The following is a 13,823-nucleotide window of genomic DNA, read 5'->3' as shown; positions in this document are numbered from 1 at the left end:
AGGCATTGGATTTGTATTCTGCATTCATCTCATTTGTAAGCGAGCTAACCTCTGAAGTCCCTTCCAGCACTAAATCTTACGAGTTTAAGGGAGGATGTTCATCAGCTCCACCAAACGGGCCCTCCCCTCTGGCCAATGATCGTCTCCTTGCTTTGTGTTAAGAGAAAGATGATTTGCCTTTAGACGATCTATATCTAGTTTTAAAGTCAACTGAGCCAAATAACCAATAGTGGTGGTCAGTTTTCCCCAAAAGTCAGAGTATTCTCAAAAACAATATAATCTATTACTATTTATGGTTGCAAATAACTATTGAATGAGAAATCTAGGCAAACCAGTCACTTTTATTTTACAAACAGAAGTGTCATTATTTAATATTAACTAAACTCTTCCACTTTGAAAGCAAGGAACCTTACCTGAAGCCAGGTAAAGAGAAAGACCAGAATTTGTTGAAAAATCCAAATCCCATTCCCCACCAAACACCCCTTTCCTCCGCCCCCCCAATCCCTGCCTTGGAATCTTGTTTTTTTTATTATTTTTTCCTTCTCTAACAAACACTGTCCCCAAAGAGAAAGGGCAGAGGACATCCCCTCTCTGGATTCCCAGAAAAATCAAGAATCTAGATTAAAAAGTAGGCAGTTAGAAAGGTGGGTCTGCGGGTACAACTATATTTTAAAAACTCTGCATTTCTCAATTTAGATTTTTGAAAATAGTTTCAAATAAAACTAAGAGAATGGAGCTATTGTTCAAATTCTGAGCAGACGGCAGACTCTTTCATGGTCTATAAATACATAACTCCACTCTGGCTACCGTCTTTCTGCACAGAGGAGGTACGGTAGTGGCTGCAATGTCATGCCTAATTTGGGTTTGAGATTTGGAACTACCTCGGGTGGAAAATGCAAGTGGAATCGCTGAAGCAATGATGTGAAAAACAAAAACATCTCCATCCTAGCCAGCTGTTCTCCAAGACAATGTCTTCTTCCTGAAGAGAAGAGGAAAAATCAGTCTTTTCCCAAGATCAAACAGTGCCTTCTCCTCCCTCTTCTCCTAAACACACTACATAGAACTGGAAGTGTTACGATAAGGAATTCAGTGGTACCAATTAATCCATAAGTGTCTCCTATGTGTCAGGTCCAACTCTTAAAGGATGAAGGATGCTTTGGCAACGGTGGCACAGACTCGGGGGCCAGACCTTCAAGCTTGCTTCTTGGGGGCCCAAGAGGTGCTCGGTAATGACTGCAAGACTGAGGAGGGCAGCTGGAAAACGCCCCCCGCCCCCAGCTGAGGGGCTTAGAGGTTTTACTGGGTGGCAGAGCGCTCCAGAGCTGCTGTCAGTCACAGGACATCTCTGGGTTCCTGATAAAAGCTAAATCCATGTCAAGGACCAAATGCGTTCCCTCAGCTCTTTTCCAGGAGGGAAGCTATATTGAGTGAAGAAAATGTGGGACGGGGGGGGGGTCTGATTCTGCTGTTCATGTACTGGGCGACCTTGGGTAAGCCTTGTACTCCCAGGGACTCATTCTTGTTAAGGGATTATCTTTTCTCGATCCTCATTCTTCTTGACAGTGGTGATTACCATCTTGTCTCTGACTTTCCTCTCAAGGTTTTCTGGACACCTATCTCTCCGGCTTCTTCCTACCTATCTGACCACTCCTCTGTTCCTTTGCCGGGTCCTCCTCCTGATCATACCCACTAAGCAGAGTTCTGTCCTGTCCTGGGCCCCCTTCTCTTTTCCCTCCATACAACTTAACTCTGGGAGCTCACCAGCTCCCATGGATTTCTCATTATCTCTGTGCTGAGCATTCTCAAACCTGCCTCTCCTGCCCCAATTTCTCTGTTCAATCTCGTATCTAATTCAATATTTAAATTCTTAAATTTGATATTTAAAAGTGAACTAATTATCCTTCCCCCAATTCTTTTATCCTTATTATAGAAGGCAACACCATCCTCCTAATCGTTCAGGCTCACAACCCAGGAGTCCTGGACTCCTCCCTCTCTATCCCCAAGACTTCCTGATGTCACCTTTGCAGCATCTCTCAAATAAGTTCCCTCTCTCTGACACTGCCCTCATCACCCACCCCTGGATCATTGCAGTAGCCTGCTGGTGGGCTGGCCTGCCTCAAGGCTTTCCCCAACCATTTAGTCAACAAGATTTTTTCCCTAAAGCCCCGGTCTGGCCATGTCACCTCCCTATAAAATGAGCTCCACGGCCCCCTATCACCTTCCAGACCAATACAAAATGCTCTTTTTGGTGTTCAGAGCCCTTCAGAACCCAGTCCCCTCCTACTTTTCCAGGCTTCTAACACCTCCTTCCTCACTCTCTATTCTTCCATCTAGTGACACTGGCTTAGTCTGTTTCAGGAACAAGACACAACCCTTTCTGCTCCAGACTTTCCCCCAAACTGCAATGCTCTTCCTTCTAATCCTTGCCTATTAAATTTTCTGGCTTCCTTTAAGTAGGTCCTACCTAAAATCCCATTTTTTTTTTTTTTTACTGAAAGCTGTTCCCAATCCCTTTTAGTTCTGACGCCTTCTGTGTGTTTTCTCATTTATCCCATTTATAGCTTATTTTGCGTGTGTGCATGTTGTCTCATTCGTTAAGATTGTAAAGCTCTTTAAGGGCTGTCTTTTGCCTCTTTCTGCATCCCTAGTGCTTACCACAGTAACTTGATTCATAGAAGGAACCTAACAAAAGTTTTATTCATTGATGATCTCCATAGTCCTCTCATTCTTACTTGGGCTACTGTGTAGCACAGTGGATTGAGAGCTAACTTTGGTGCTTAGAAGATTTGAGTTCAAATCCTAAACTTAGGAACTTACTAGCTATATGTCTCCCAAGAAGTCACTTTAATCTCCATCTCCTCAGTTTCCATATCTGTAAAATGGGGGAAATAATAGTGCCTCTCCCAGGGTGTTATGAGAATAAAATGAGATAATGTTTGTCCAAGTGTTTTACAAATTCCAAGAATGATGACAATGGATGGACTACTACTATTAATATGACAGCACCATTTCTTGAGTGCATCAGCACTGACAAAAAAGCTTTCTTTACAATAACTTTGAGGGAAGGAGGAGAATGGCCAGGTTTGTTCTAAAACCCAGATTAATTACATTTTAAAAATAACTTTCTCATTACTTTGACCAATGGCTATTTACAAAGATCCTCTCCCAAGAAGCACCTGGGCTTGGCTCTTTCATGAGGAGGTCACCAGGAAAACTTCTTGCTACAGACCAGAGACCCTCATATCCAGGTATATCTTACCTAGTGAGAAAGGAACCAGCGCTTCTTTCTTAACAAACTGTCCGTGGCTGTCCAGAAATCGTTCTGGATAAAAAACTTCTGGGTTTTTCCAGTACTTTTTGTCAAAGTGAACGGAATAAAGATTTGTAATGACTGTAGTACCCCGAGGAATAGAATAACCACGTACAACTGCATCTTGAGAAGTTGCATGGAAAATACCCAGTGGGACTACATTACAGAACCGCAAAACTTCATGCAAAACTGCCTCAGTAAATGGCATTTGGGCTTTGTCCTCCAAAGAAGGTGTCCTATTAGGTCCCACAATTAAATCAATCTCTTTATGGACTTGTCCTGTTAGAGGAAAAGGGTGCAAGTTATTAGGAAATTATTAAACTCATAAAACTTTACATTATTTTGACCTCATACATGAAGAGGTTGAAGATACTACTACTGGACAGCACTGAGATTATTCTAAATAAGTAGATTTCAGGCTGATGCTCCCATACAGATTTTTTCCCCCTCCTTTTGTTTCCCTATATTTTAAAAGGGGATAATGGAACACACGACCCCCCCCCAGAACAGCCATGCAGACAATAAGTACAATTAAAACACACTTCCTAGACTCTCTGGCACTCCCAGGTAGTATTTGAGGGCAACCAATTTTCCTGCTAAAGTCTGGTATACAGAAAACTCTTAAATTTTAACAGGGACCTAAAGGGAAAATGTTATATTTTGGGAGAAAAAACATATTGTTTGTCTTCCTCTTCCTCAGTCAGGACTATGTTTAATCTATACTTTTATATAAACAGCTCCAAATGTGGCTCATCTTATCAGTTGAAGGCTTAGAGCTGAAAGGGGCCTGACCTTGGAAGTTTAGTCCAAAACCCTCATTTGGCAGTTAGGAAACATCCAAAGAGATTAAATGATTCACCCGAGTTCCCACAGGTAGATAATGGACCCATGAGTTCATATCAAGTGCCCTTTCCTTGGCAGCTGAGCTCTCTCCCACTCCCTCCTCCATTCAGAGGGCACCAGTTTCAGGCAGATTTCTCACCTTGAATATTGGGATAAAGGCCCATAAAAAGAACTGCCCATCTCAGTACATTGGTGGTGGTTTCTGTTCCGGCGATGATAAGCTCCCCTACAGAGAAAATCAGGTTTTCCTTGGAATATGTGGAGCCTGGGTCATTTCTGCCTTTATCCATCTCATCTAAATATGCATCGACGAAATGCTGAGGGGACTGTGGTTTTCTGTTGGCAGACACCTTTTCGATAATTCTAGAGAGAAAATCATAAACCACAGCTGCATTCTTAAAAAGTTGCTGGTGTTTCCCAAAGGGGAAGATGCCGATCCAGGGGAAAGAATTATACAAGAAGACAGAGGCACTGGCAGCCAGCTCCACATTCTCACTGAAGATCTCAATCATGTGCTGAAATTCTGTGTCTTCATAGGAAAAACGTTGTCCAAAAATAATTATGTTGGTGATGTTCGAAACTGCGTTTGTTATCAACTGCTTAAGGTCAAAGGGTTTCCCTTTATAAGTGTCAATGGCATCAACAAAGCACTTGGCTTCTTCAAGGATTTTGGATTCAAAGGATTTCTGACCAGAGCCAAAGCAGCGGAAGCTGTTCACGGCTAGCCTTCGGTGGTCTACCCAGCCCCGGCCGTATGTGGCATTGAGCAAACCTACAGGGAAGATTGAACCAGTTATTCCCCTTTCCCTATCATCCAGACCCAGCTCTCTCTGCTGCATGCATACGTAGATCATGTCTGAATCTAGATCTCAAGGCTCCAGAACGTTCCCTCCAACTGGAAGCTCAGAGAATTCAACATAAATCCTCATTTCTCTTCCAAACCTAACTTTTCCTCTGTCTGCTCCAGGTCCCTGTCTGTTCTTTTCTTGTCTTCTGCCACTGGGGGTTCAAGCCACCTGCTGCCACCTGCCTTAAGTCTCCTCTTGTTCTCTCTGATCCATCACCTTTCAGACTACACCTTGACCCAGCTTTGATCCCATCACTCCTCGCTCACACACATACAGTGTTTTTTGCCCAATGAACAGAATAAAAAGGCACCCCCCAGTGTGGCTCCAATTTGCCCTCCTCACCTTAACTCATTCCATGCCCTTTCAGGCATAGAATCATTCTCTACTTTCATTCTGGCCTCTCCCATCTTTCCATATCTGCAGATTCTGTCCCCATTGCACCCAATGTTCTCCCATCTCTGTTTACCAAAATCCTTTTCTTCAAGGCCCAACTCATGTGCCATTTCCTCTAGGAACCCTCTTCTGATTCCCTTAAGTGTTTTTCCTATTCAAATTTCTTAAAATCTCTGATTTATACCCTCCTCTCCCATGTGTATCATTTCCTCTATTAGAAGAGAAAATGTTTCTGAAGGATATAGACCATGATATTTTCATCATATTAAGGGGACTTAATAAATGTTTGTTGAATAGGTTAAATCATCTGTTTTCCTTTAATAAATTGGGATATACTTAGATGAAAAATGGATAAGAATTCAAATATCCACTTAGGGTTTAAATGCTGCTTAAGGATTATAAGGAACTTGACCTATATCATGTCATCTGATACTGACAACTCCATTAAGAAAGTTGTACAAATATTTCCATTTTCTACATGAAGAACTACAATTCAGGGAGAGTGCCCAAGGTGAGAGGAGGAAAAATAACCTTTATAAAAGTACACATAAAGCCCCTGCACTAAACAGATTTACAAATATCATTTCATTTGCCCAAGTCTGTATATGAAGGGTATTTTGGTTTGTGCATGACATAGACTTTTCTCAAACCAAATGATACCTAAAAGAAGTTTAAGATATTTTAGTAAATCCTTAATAGTTGAAAATACACATACCTCCCATTTTGGTCAGCTTCTTGAACAGCGGGAGAGCAGGTCTGTCTGCAAAAATTTCACTTTGATGAACAAGACATTCTTTTACTATATCATAGCCATTCAAGACCACAGTGAACAAACCTCCAAGATCCAAACTGAAAATCTTTGGAAAAAGAGTAAGAAAAAAACCAGAATTTAAATACGTCATCTGGGGAAAGAACATTAATGAAATCTTTATGTTCTTTTCCAAGATTTATCGGAGTCAGAGTTACTATCCAGGAGTATGTTTAGGTGCCTTTCCAAGCTTCAGTAATTGACCAGCAAGTACTGATGGCAATAACTGAGGTCTTAGGAGGACCACAAAGGCTTCCTTTCTGCTAAACCCTGAACCATGTACAGCATCCTCCTTGGCTCAATGGGCATAAAGAAGAGAGCACAGGGTGAGGGATCAGGAGATATGATCCACCACCTCTAACTGGGTGACCTCACACAAGTCAGGCCAAATTCTGGGTTTAGTTTATCCTCTGTTAAATGGGGGTGAATAGGGTTGGAGCAAATAATCAGAAGTCCATTTTAGCTCAAGCACAGTTTATGTCACTTTCAACCTTTTGGGTCAGTGAGAAGTGCACCAATTGTGGGAAGAGAAGTTCTGAGATCCCTTCTTCTTTCTCATTTCCACACAGAACTGAACATGGTTTTGACTAACGATCTCTTTGCAAAGATTTTTGTTTATTTTGATGATTCATTATTTCATCATGACTTATTTATTAATGTACCTGAGCATACTAGTTTCACACCCACTCTTCATAACTGCCCTTTATACCCAATTCACTTTCTTCACAACAGTTCTATGAGACATTAGCTAGTAAAAGATGATATTTTTTATAGAAGACACTAGCTCCAGGAGAAGGGACTTAAATTGATGGCAGGGACAGCCCTTGAAGCCAGACTTTGGGACTCCCATCTGTGACTGCTCTTCTCACTGTTCTATTCTTGCTGGGTCCAGTAAAACCTGCCACCTAGCAGAGACTCTCCTTGTTAAGTATTTTAAAAGCCTCTCATTTATAAGCCACTTGACTTATAAATGTGGTTTTAAACTATGTAAAATCAATTATGATTTTAACTGCAATCCATCAGTAATGCTATCTATCTTCTAGTTTTGCTTTATACAATCTGGCTGATTGGACTTTCTCAGGCAGCTAACCTACTACCCAGTAAAAAGCAGTTGCCAAACACAGAAATCTTCCAGTGTCATAACCTCCCCTTCCTATAGAAGCCACCCCAAACCTCAGCTTTGCACATTGAGGGTACCAGACCCACCCTCTGCCTGTCCACGTTCTATATCTTCTGGTCAACAGAGTAAATTTTGGCTAATTAGAGACTTGGGAACACATCTATTATCAATTAATATCTGAATCATGTCATGTCATGTTGTACTCTTACATTTCTATGATGTAAGAACAAAAGTTCTCTCCTCTCTGTGTGGCTTCAGAGTTTCTGAAATGCTTTAAATTTGTCAATTTTCAAAGCACTTTCACATCTTCTGTGTTGCCACAATAACTCTGTGGAGTAGGAAATGCCAGAAGTATGCTGACTTATGGGAGGAAACTGATGTTTGGATGAGTTAAGCAATTTGGAAAATCACTTTTGCAGATGAATGGAGCAGACTGGAGTGGAGAGAGCCCCCTCTCCCCATCCCCCAGCAGCTCCTGCAATAGTGCAGACGAGATGATGAGGGACTGAACCAGAGTGGACCCAGACCAGAGCCCGGGCTTGATGGCCGGCGTCCTTCCATGGACATTCCCCTTCTGTATAAAAGAAACCACTTCCCTGTCTCATGCAGATTTGACAGGTGGTTTTTGTATAGATGAAGATATCTTATGATGACTGTCAAGTGTCTGGGTTAGAAATACCCAAAGAAACAGAAAATTAATTGCTTTTACCTAGCATCCCACGTGATCTTAGACCTGGAAAGAATTGTAGAGACAATCTATTTATTCCAATTCCAAGATTTTACAGAATTTTGAAACGAAGACCCTGAGAGTGCCCGTCAGGCAGTTGCCCAAAGATCACACAGGGAGAAGAGTTGGGGGGCATGACCCCAGGCTCTCGGATGACAATAAATAACTACAATTTCCAATAGATCACATTGTCTTCTTTAGTTACAACATCTGTTGACCAGAGGATGTGGAATGCGGATAGGCACAGAGGGTGGGCCTGGTACCCTCAATGTGCAAAGCTGATGTTTGGGATGGCTTCTATTGAAGGAGAGGCTGTGACACTGGAAGATTTCTGTTTGGCAAGTAGGGGGCTGCTTACTCATGTCATAACTGCTTATTACTGCATAGTAGCTTAGCAAACTGAGAAAGTCCAATCAGCCAGACTATACAGAGCGGAACTAGAAGATAGGTAATGTGATCGATGGATTGCAGTTAAAGCTAGAATTGATTATACATAGTTAAAAACCACATTTATAAGTCAAAGAGGCTTATAAATGAAAGGCCTTTTAAATACTTCACAAGGAGAGAGAGTCTCTCCTAGTGATGGAGGTGGCAGGTTTTGCTGGACCCAGCAAGCATGGAACAGTGAAAAGAACAGTGAGTCCCAGAGCCTGGCTTCAAGGGTTGGCCCTGTCACCAACTTAAGTTCTCTCTCCTGGAGCTAGTGTCTTCTATAAAAAGACATGATACCAGCTAATGTCTCATAGAACTGTTGTGAAGATAGTGAATTGGGTATAAAGGGCATTATTACTAAGAAGTGGCCCTGCTGACCTCCAATCTCCCATCTCCCACCTGCCCTTCAGACACCCAGAATTGGATATTCAGAAGACATGGAAAACTCGTGGTGTCTAAAACTCAAGTTATCATCTTTTCCTCTAAATACTCCCTACCTCCTTCTTTCCCTAACAACAACCAGAGGGCAGCACCATCCTGCCAGTGCCTCAGCTCCCCAACCTGGGAACCTCCTCTCTCTCTCTCTCTCTCTCTCTCTCTCTCTCTCTCTCTCTCTCTCTCTCTCTCTCTCTCTCTCTCTCTCTCTCTTTCTCTCTCTCTCTCTCTCTCACACACACACACACACACACCCCCCTTTTCTGACACTGCTCCACCTGGAGCATTGGCCATTACCACTTCACGCCTGGATTACTGCAATGGCTTCAATAATGGTGGGTCTGCCTGCCACATTCCAGTCACATAATGTTTTTGACTTGATGGATGATCACCAACAACAGTCAAGCCTCCAACCTACTTACCTGAAGTAGCCAAGTAAATGCCCTCAAAAATGCCAGGCAGATCAAACCACTGCCACCTCCTTCAACTACAATGTCCCTTCAGACCCTGGTGGAAACAGGCCAGGACTCTAAACCCAAGAACCCCAGGAACAGAAGCAACCACCAGCCATGAGCCATCCATCGCAGAAGAGCACACAAGCAACCACTGAGGAGAGGGGACCGGGCCACCAGCCTCTGTGGGTGCTGCAACCCTCTAAAAGAAAGTACTAACCATCAAAATCTTTGGCAGCATCAAATGGTTCAACATTGGAAATGACTCTATCATTGGAGGGGACATTAAAGAAGATGCATTACTGTTAGCTTTATCCTGTAAGGTGTGGGCCCCTGGACCTTTGCTTATAGACTTATGGCTGAATCTTCCTATATCCTGTTGCCTGTACCCCACTCCACCCTCCATTAGAATGTGATCATTCTTGCTCTTCTATTTGTAGCCCAGGTACTTAACACAATGAGTTATGCAAAGTAAATGCTGAAACCCCTTCCTCCTTTCCTTCCTCCCTCTCATTTCTCTTTCTTCCCCTTTTTTCCTCTCTCCTTTCCCTGCCTTTTCCTTCCTTCCTTCCTTCCGTCTATTTCTTCCAATCACAAGTTTTGGCTAAGATTGTTTTCTTAAAATTCCCCAGACTGCCTCTTGTTTAGTGTTTTCATTTTGGTTCCAATATGATCACTGAGCCTAGCAGGGATACTTTTAGGAAGTCCTACAGATTACTCTTAAAACAACAGAACTGTCCAATTACAAGTTTCAAATAACAATGTTATTCACTGATTCTCCCAGCTACAAGTGAACTTTCCATTTCTACACTTCTCTTACCATTCTAATAATCCCCTTATTTAATACTAATAGTTAACATTTATAAAGTAATTACCATAAAGGAGGTCACAACTGAAAACAACACAACAATAAAACAGAGCTCTTTTGGGCTGTTCTTGGCAAAGATACTGGAGTGGTTTGGCAAGCAGGATGAAGGGTCACACAGTAAGTGCCTGAGGCCAGATTTGAACTCAAGAGTCTTCCTGACTCTGCTCCTTAGCTCTATCCACTATGACATGAAGATATGCCAGATTCCCTGAGAATCATTTTTTTTCAATGCACAAACACTGCATATAAGTGATTAATTATAAAGGAAACCAATAAGGGAAGAAGAAGGGAAGAGAAAGAAAGAAGGAGGGAGGGAGGGAGATAAAGAGAGACAAAGAGATAGGGACAGAGAGGAGGAGACAGAGACAGAGACAGAGAGAGGCAGAGATGAGACACGGATACAGAGACAAGGAGACAGAGACTGAGACAGAAAGAGAGACAAAGAGATAGAGAGACAGAGACTAAGAAAGGCAGAGACAAGAGACACAGATACAGACACACACAGACAGGCAGCGCAGGCGCGGGCAGGACCCCCAGCTGAGCCCCCGGCCCGGACGTCCTTAGGTCGCTCGGTGCAGGCTCAGCTCGTAGCTCAGACTTGTCCGAGGACGCGTCCAATTAACGATTAACCCCGGGCCGATGGAGCGGAGGCCGCAGTGTTCTAAAGTCCACGCGGCCCGGCGGGCACCGCTCACGGGGGTCACAAGCTAGATATTTGGGGGGTGGTAAATAGGAGGAAGGTGGGGGAATGACCGAAGGGACAAAAGGGGGTGGCCACAGCAGGTGGCCACTAGGAGAAAGTGGGTAATTGGCCACGGGGAGAGGGGAGGGGCCGCCCAGGGGCGGAGCTCGGACCCGGCAATCTCGCGTCTCCCGGACCGGCTCGGGCTGGCTGCTGGGCTGAGGCCCGGCGCGGAAGCGGTACCTGGCCGTGCACGTGGCTCTGCTGCTCCATGTAGACGTGCGGCAGCTGCGCGGAGGCGGCCAGGGAGAAGATGTTGCCGAGGAGCGGCAGTCCGGCGGGGCCCGGGGGGAAGCTGGCCGGCCGCTTGGGCCGGAGCAGCAGCAGCAGCAGCAGGAGGAGGAGGAAAATGAGTAGGGCTGAGCCCCCCAGGGCGGCCGCCCCCGAGATCCCCGAGATCCCCGGGCCCCCGGGGCCCCCGGGGCTCCCGGCGCCCCCGCTAAGGACCCGCATGGCACGAGCTCCGCGCCATCCTTCCCTTGCCAGCCTCCCAAGCCCCGCGCCAAGCTCCTATTGGCCGCCGGTCCGTGACGTTAAGCCGTGCCCAATAGTGCGGCGCCTCCCATTGGCTGCCAGCCCGGAGAGGTTACTAGGTGACGGGGCCACCACCCCCTCCGCTCTGCCAAGGCTGGGCACGTTGCCTCCTTCTTCGAGGGCAGGGACAGTTGTTTGATAAATGTTAATTCCCCCATTTTACAAATGTAAAACAGCTTGCAGAATCAATAAATAGAAATGATAGGGACTTTAGCATTTCACCTACCAACAATCTCGTTAGACTGTTGAGCAATTCGGAAACAAGGGGACTCGTCCAAGATCACACAGTCAGCAGTTTAAAAAGAGCAAGGCAGCGTTGGATTTCGGTCCTCGTCTCTGTAATCTCTGGCTTCGCTTCCTGCGTCACGGAAGATGGCAGCTTGATGGTCATCTATGCGATTCTCCCTCTCCTCCCTCCCTCATATCCTGTCTTCCTTCCCATCCTTGCAAATGTCAGCAAAAAGACCAAGAGGATTTAAAAAAAAAGTTTTTTTAGGAAATGTCCTACTTCAGTTTCAGCTCTTTAAAGCCTGTCTGACCAAATGAATAAATTTAAAGGGAAGGAGGAGACCTGAAAAACATTAGCTTGGAGAAAGAGGAAGGGCTTGAAACTTATATTTTCTAGGGGAAGTGGGAAGAGGGGGATTACTCAGTCAAGGGAAAAAATACTTTGAATCCTGTCTCGGTCTTGTTGGTTTGTCTTTTATTTTGCCTTCTTTGGAAGCCAAATGGCTTTCTCTTGACGTAATTACCTTCTCAGCTATCCATAGGTGATGCTATTTCAGTTATCTAAATTCCATTTAGCAAAAGTAGCAATGATCATGAATTCATCCAAACTGGAAAACAATATTTATTTGATAGTGTGTGGAAAGGTGAAGAACTTACAGATTAAGTACATATTGATCAGAGACTGTTAACTGAAGTAGATCAGGCCTAGAGGCCCCAGTCATGTGATTTTAGATGAGTCCTGGACTGCATTCCATTGTCCAAGGAAGGAATTAAGTGGCCCAAGCTGTGTATCACCTTTTTCACTGCATTCCACTGACCAAATAGGGGGATAAAGGTTTATGTAACCAATCACAACCTATAGAGGGTGGGATTTGGGGAGTTCATTGTCGGAAATGTATAAAAGTTGTAAGCATCTTCAAATGAATGACTCTCTTCCTGTGAGTATCTTTGCTGTCCTTTTGGGCCCACAGGCCAGGATGGTCCGCTTCTCGAGATTCTAATAAATTCTTTCTGTACATCATTTGGAATGACTCCTGAGTAGTCAGTTTGGGTAGATGCAATTGTCCCAAACAATAGGGTGCATCTTCTAGGTGAAACACAGCAGTAATCCTGAGAGCCCCAGACCTGGAGAGTGCTAGTGTTCTAACAATATATTTCTCAATGATCCTAAAGTCTCTTGGCTTTAGGAATACCGTAGTATAATCCTACAAATATTGCTTTCTGCAATCTGTTGGTCAGTGATAACTGGTTTCTGAGTTCAATGATGAGGTATTCTAGACTACTTCTCAACTCACCTCTAAAGCATAAAATTCAATATTGAGGTGCCTACTAGATCACTCCTCAATTCTTCCTCTAAGCCATAAAATTAGCATATCAGTGACATGAAGAACAATCTTCAATCAAAGAACAAGAAGATCTGTCTTTTCTTATGAATTTATCTTCTGGCTCCTGGTTCTTTGCTAAATTCTTTTGGAATTTAGCCCAAATTCAATTCAGTTTAAGTCTGCAAATTCTTTTGGGAAACCTCTAGTTACCAGTCTGCAACCCCAATCTTTTAATATATTAATAAAAAAAATAAGAAGACTGCCCCAACCTGGTAGAATTTATGGGCACACATCTAGAAATTCCCAGGCTGCATGAGACTCATGTTTGATATTGATTTGTCCTTTTAAACCATATAAAAATGTTTGTGGAGGGAGGGGGGAACATAGGCTAATCTGCCTAGCTTGGAGCTGCTTTAAGATTCTACCAATATTAAATATATTTACAATATACCTCTGCTTTTTAAAGTAATACTCATGCTCTGTTATCTAATGCAGTAGCAGTATCAGTGACTTACATATAGCAGGTATTCAAAATTTTGGAATCAATTTGATTTAAAGGGTGTACTTACTATCTACAGGGTTTCCAGTGTTTAATGGATTCAGTAACCAAATTACTGTACTCATAATGCTTTATGGTACAATATTTTATTGTTCAGTCATTTTTTCTGATTCCATTTGAGCTTTTCTTGGCAAAGATACTGAAGTGGTTTGCCATTTCTTTCTCCAGCTCATTTGACAGATGAGAAAACTGAGGCAAG

The 13,823-nt window shown here is 43.5% G+C and overlaps 1 protein-coding gene across 1 annotated transcript; it reads right to left on the bottom strand.

The window, feature by feature from the left end:
• Window positions 1-321: 321 nt before the first annotated feature.
• On the bottom strand, window positions 322-11,930 carry LOC127540416 (vitamin D 25-hydroxylase). Its single transcript, XM_051965111.1, has 5 exons — window positions 11,162-11,930; window positions 6,110-6,251; window positions 4,293-4,925; window positions 3,260-3,589; window positions 322-979 (listed from the first exon to the last, which is right to left on the bottom strand). The coding sequence occupies exons 1-5, from the start codon at window positions 11,429-11,431 to the stop codon at window positions 804-806; spliced, it is 1,551 nt and encodes a 516-aa protein (XP_051821071.1). The 5' UTR covers window positions 11,432-11,930; the 3' UTR covers window positions 322-803.
• Window positions 11,931-13,823: the final 1,893 nt, after the last annotated feature.

This window comes from Antechinus flavipes, chromosome 6, assembly GCF_016432865.1.
Source record: "Antechinus flavipes isolate AdamAnt ecotype Samford, QLD, Australia chromosome 6, AdamAnt_v2, whole genome shotgun sequence".
In the NCBI taxonomy this organism is placed as follows: Eukaryota; Metazoa; Chordata; class Mammalia; order Dasyuromorphia; family Dasyuridae; genus Antechinus; species Antechinus flavipes.
This window is presented reverse-complemented; position numbering and strand designations above follow the sequence as displayed.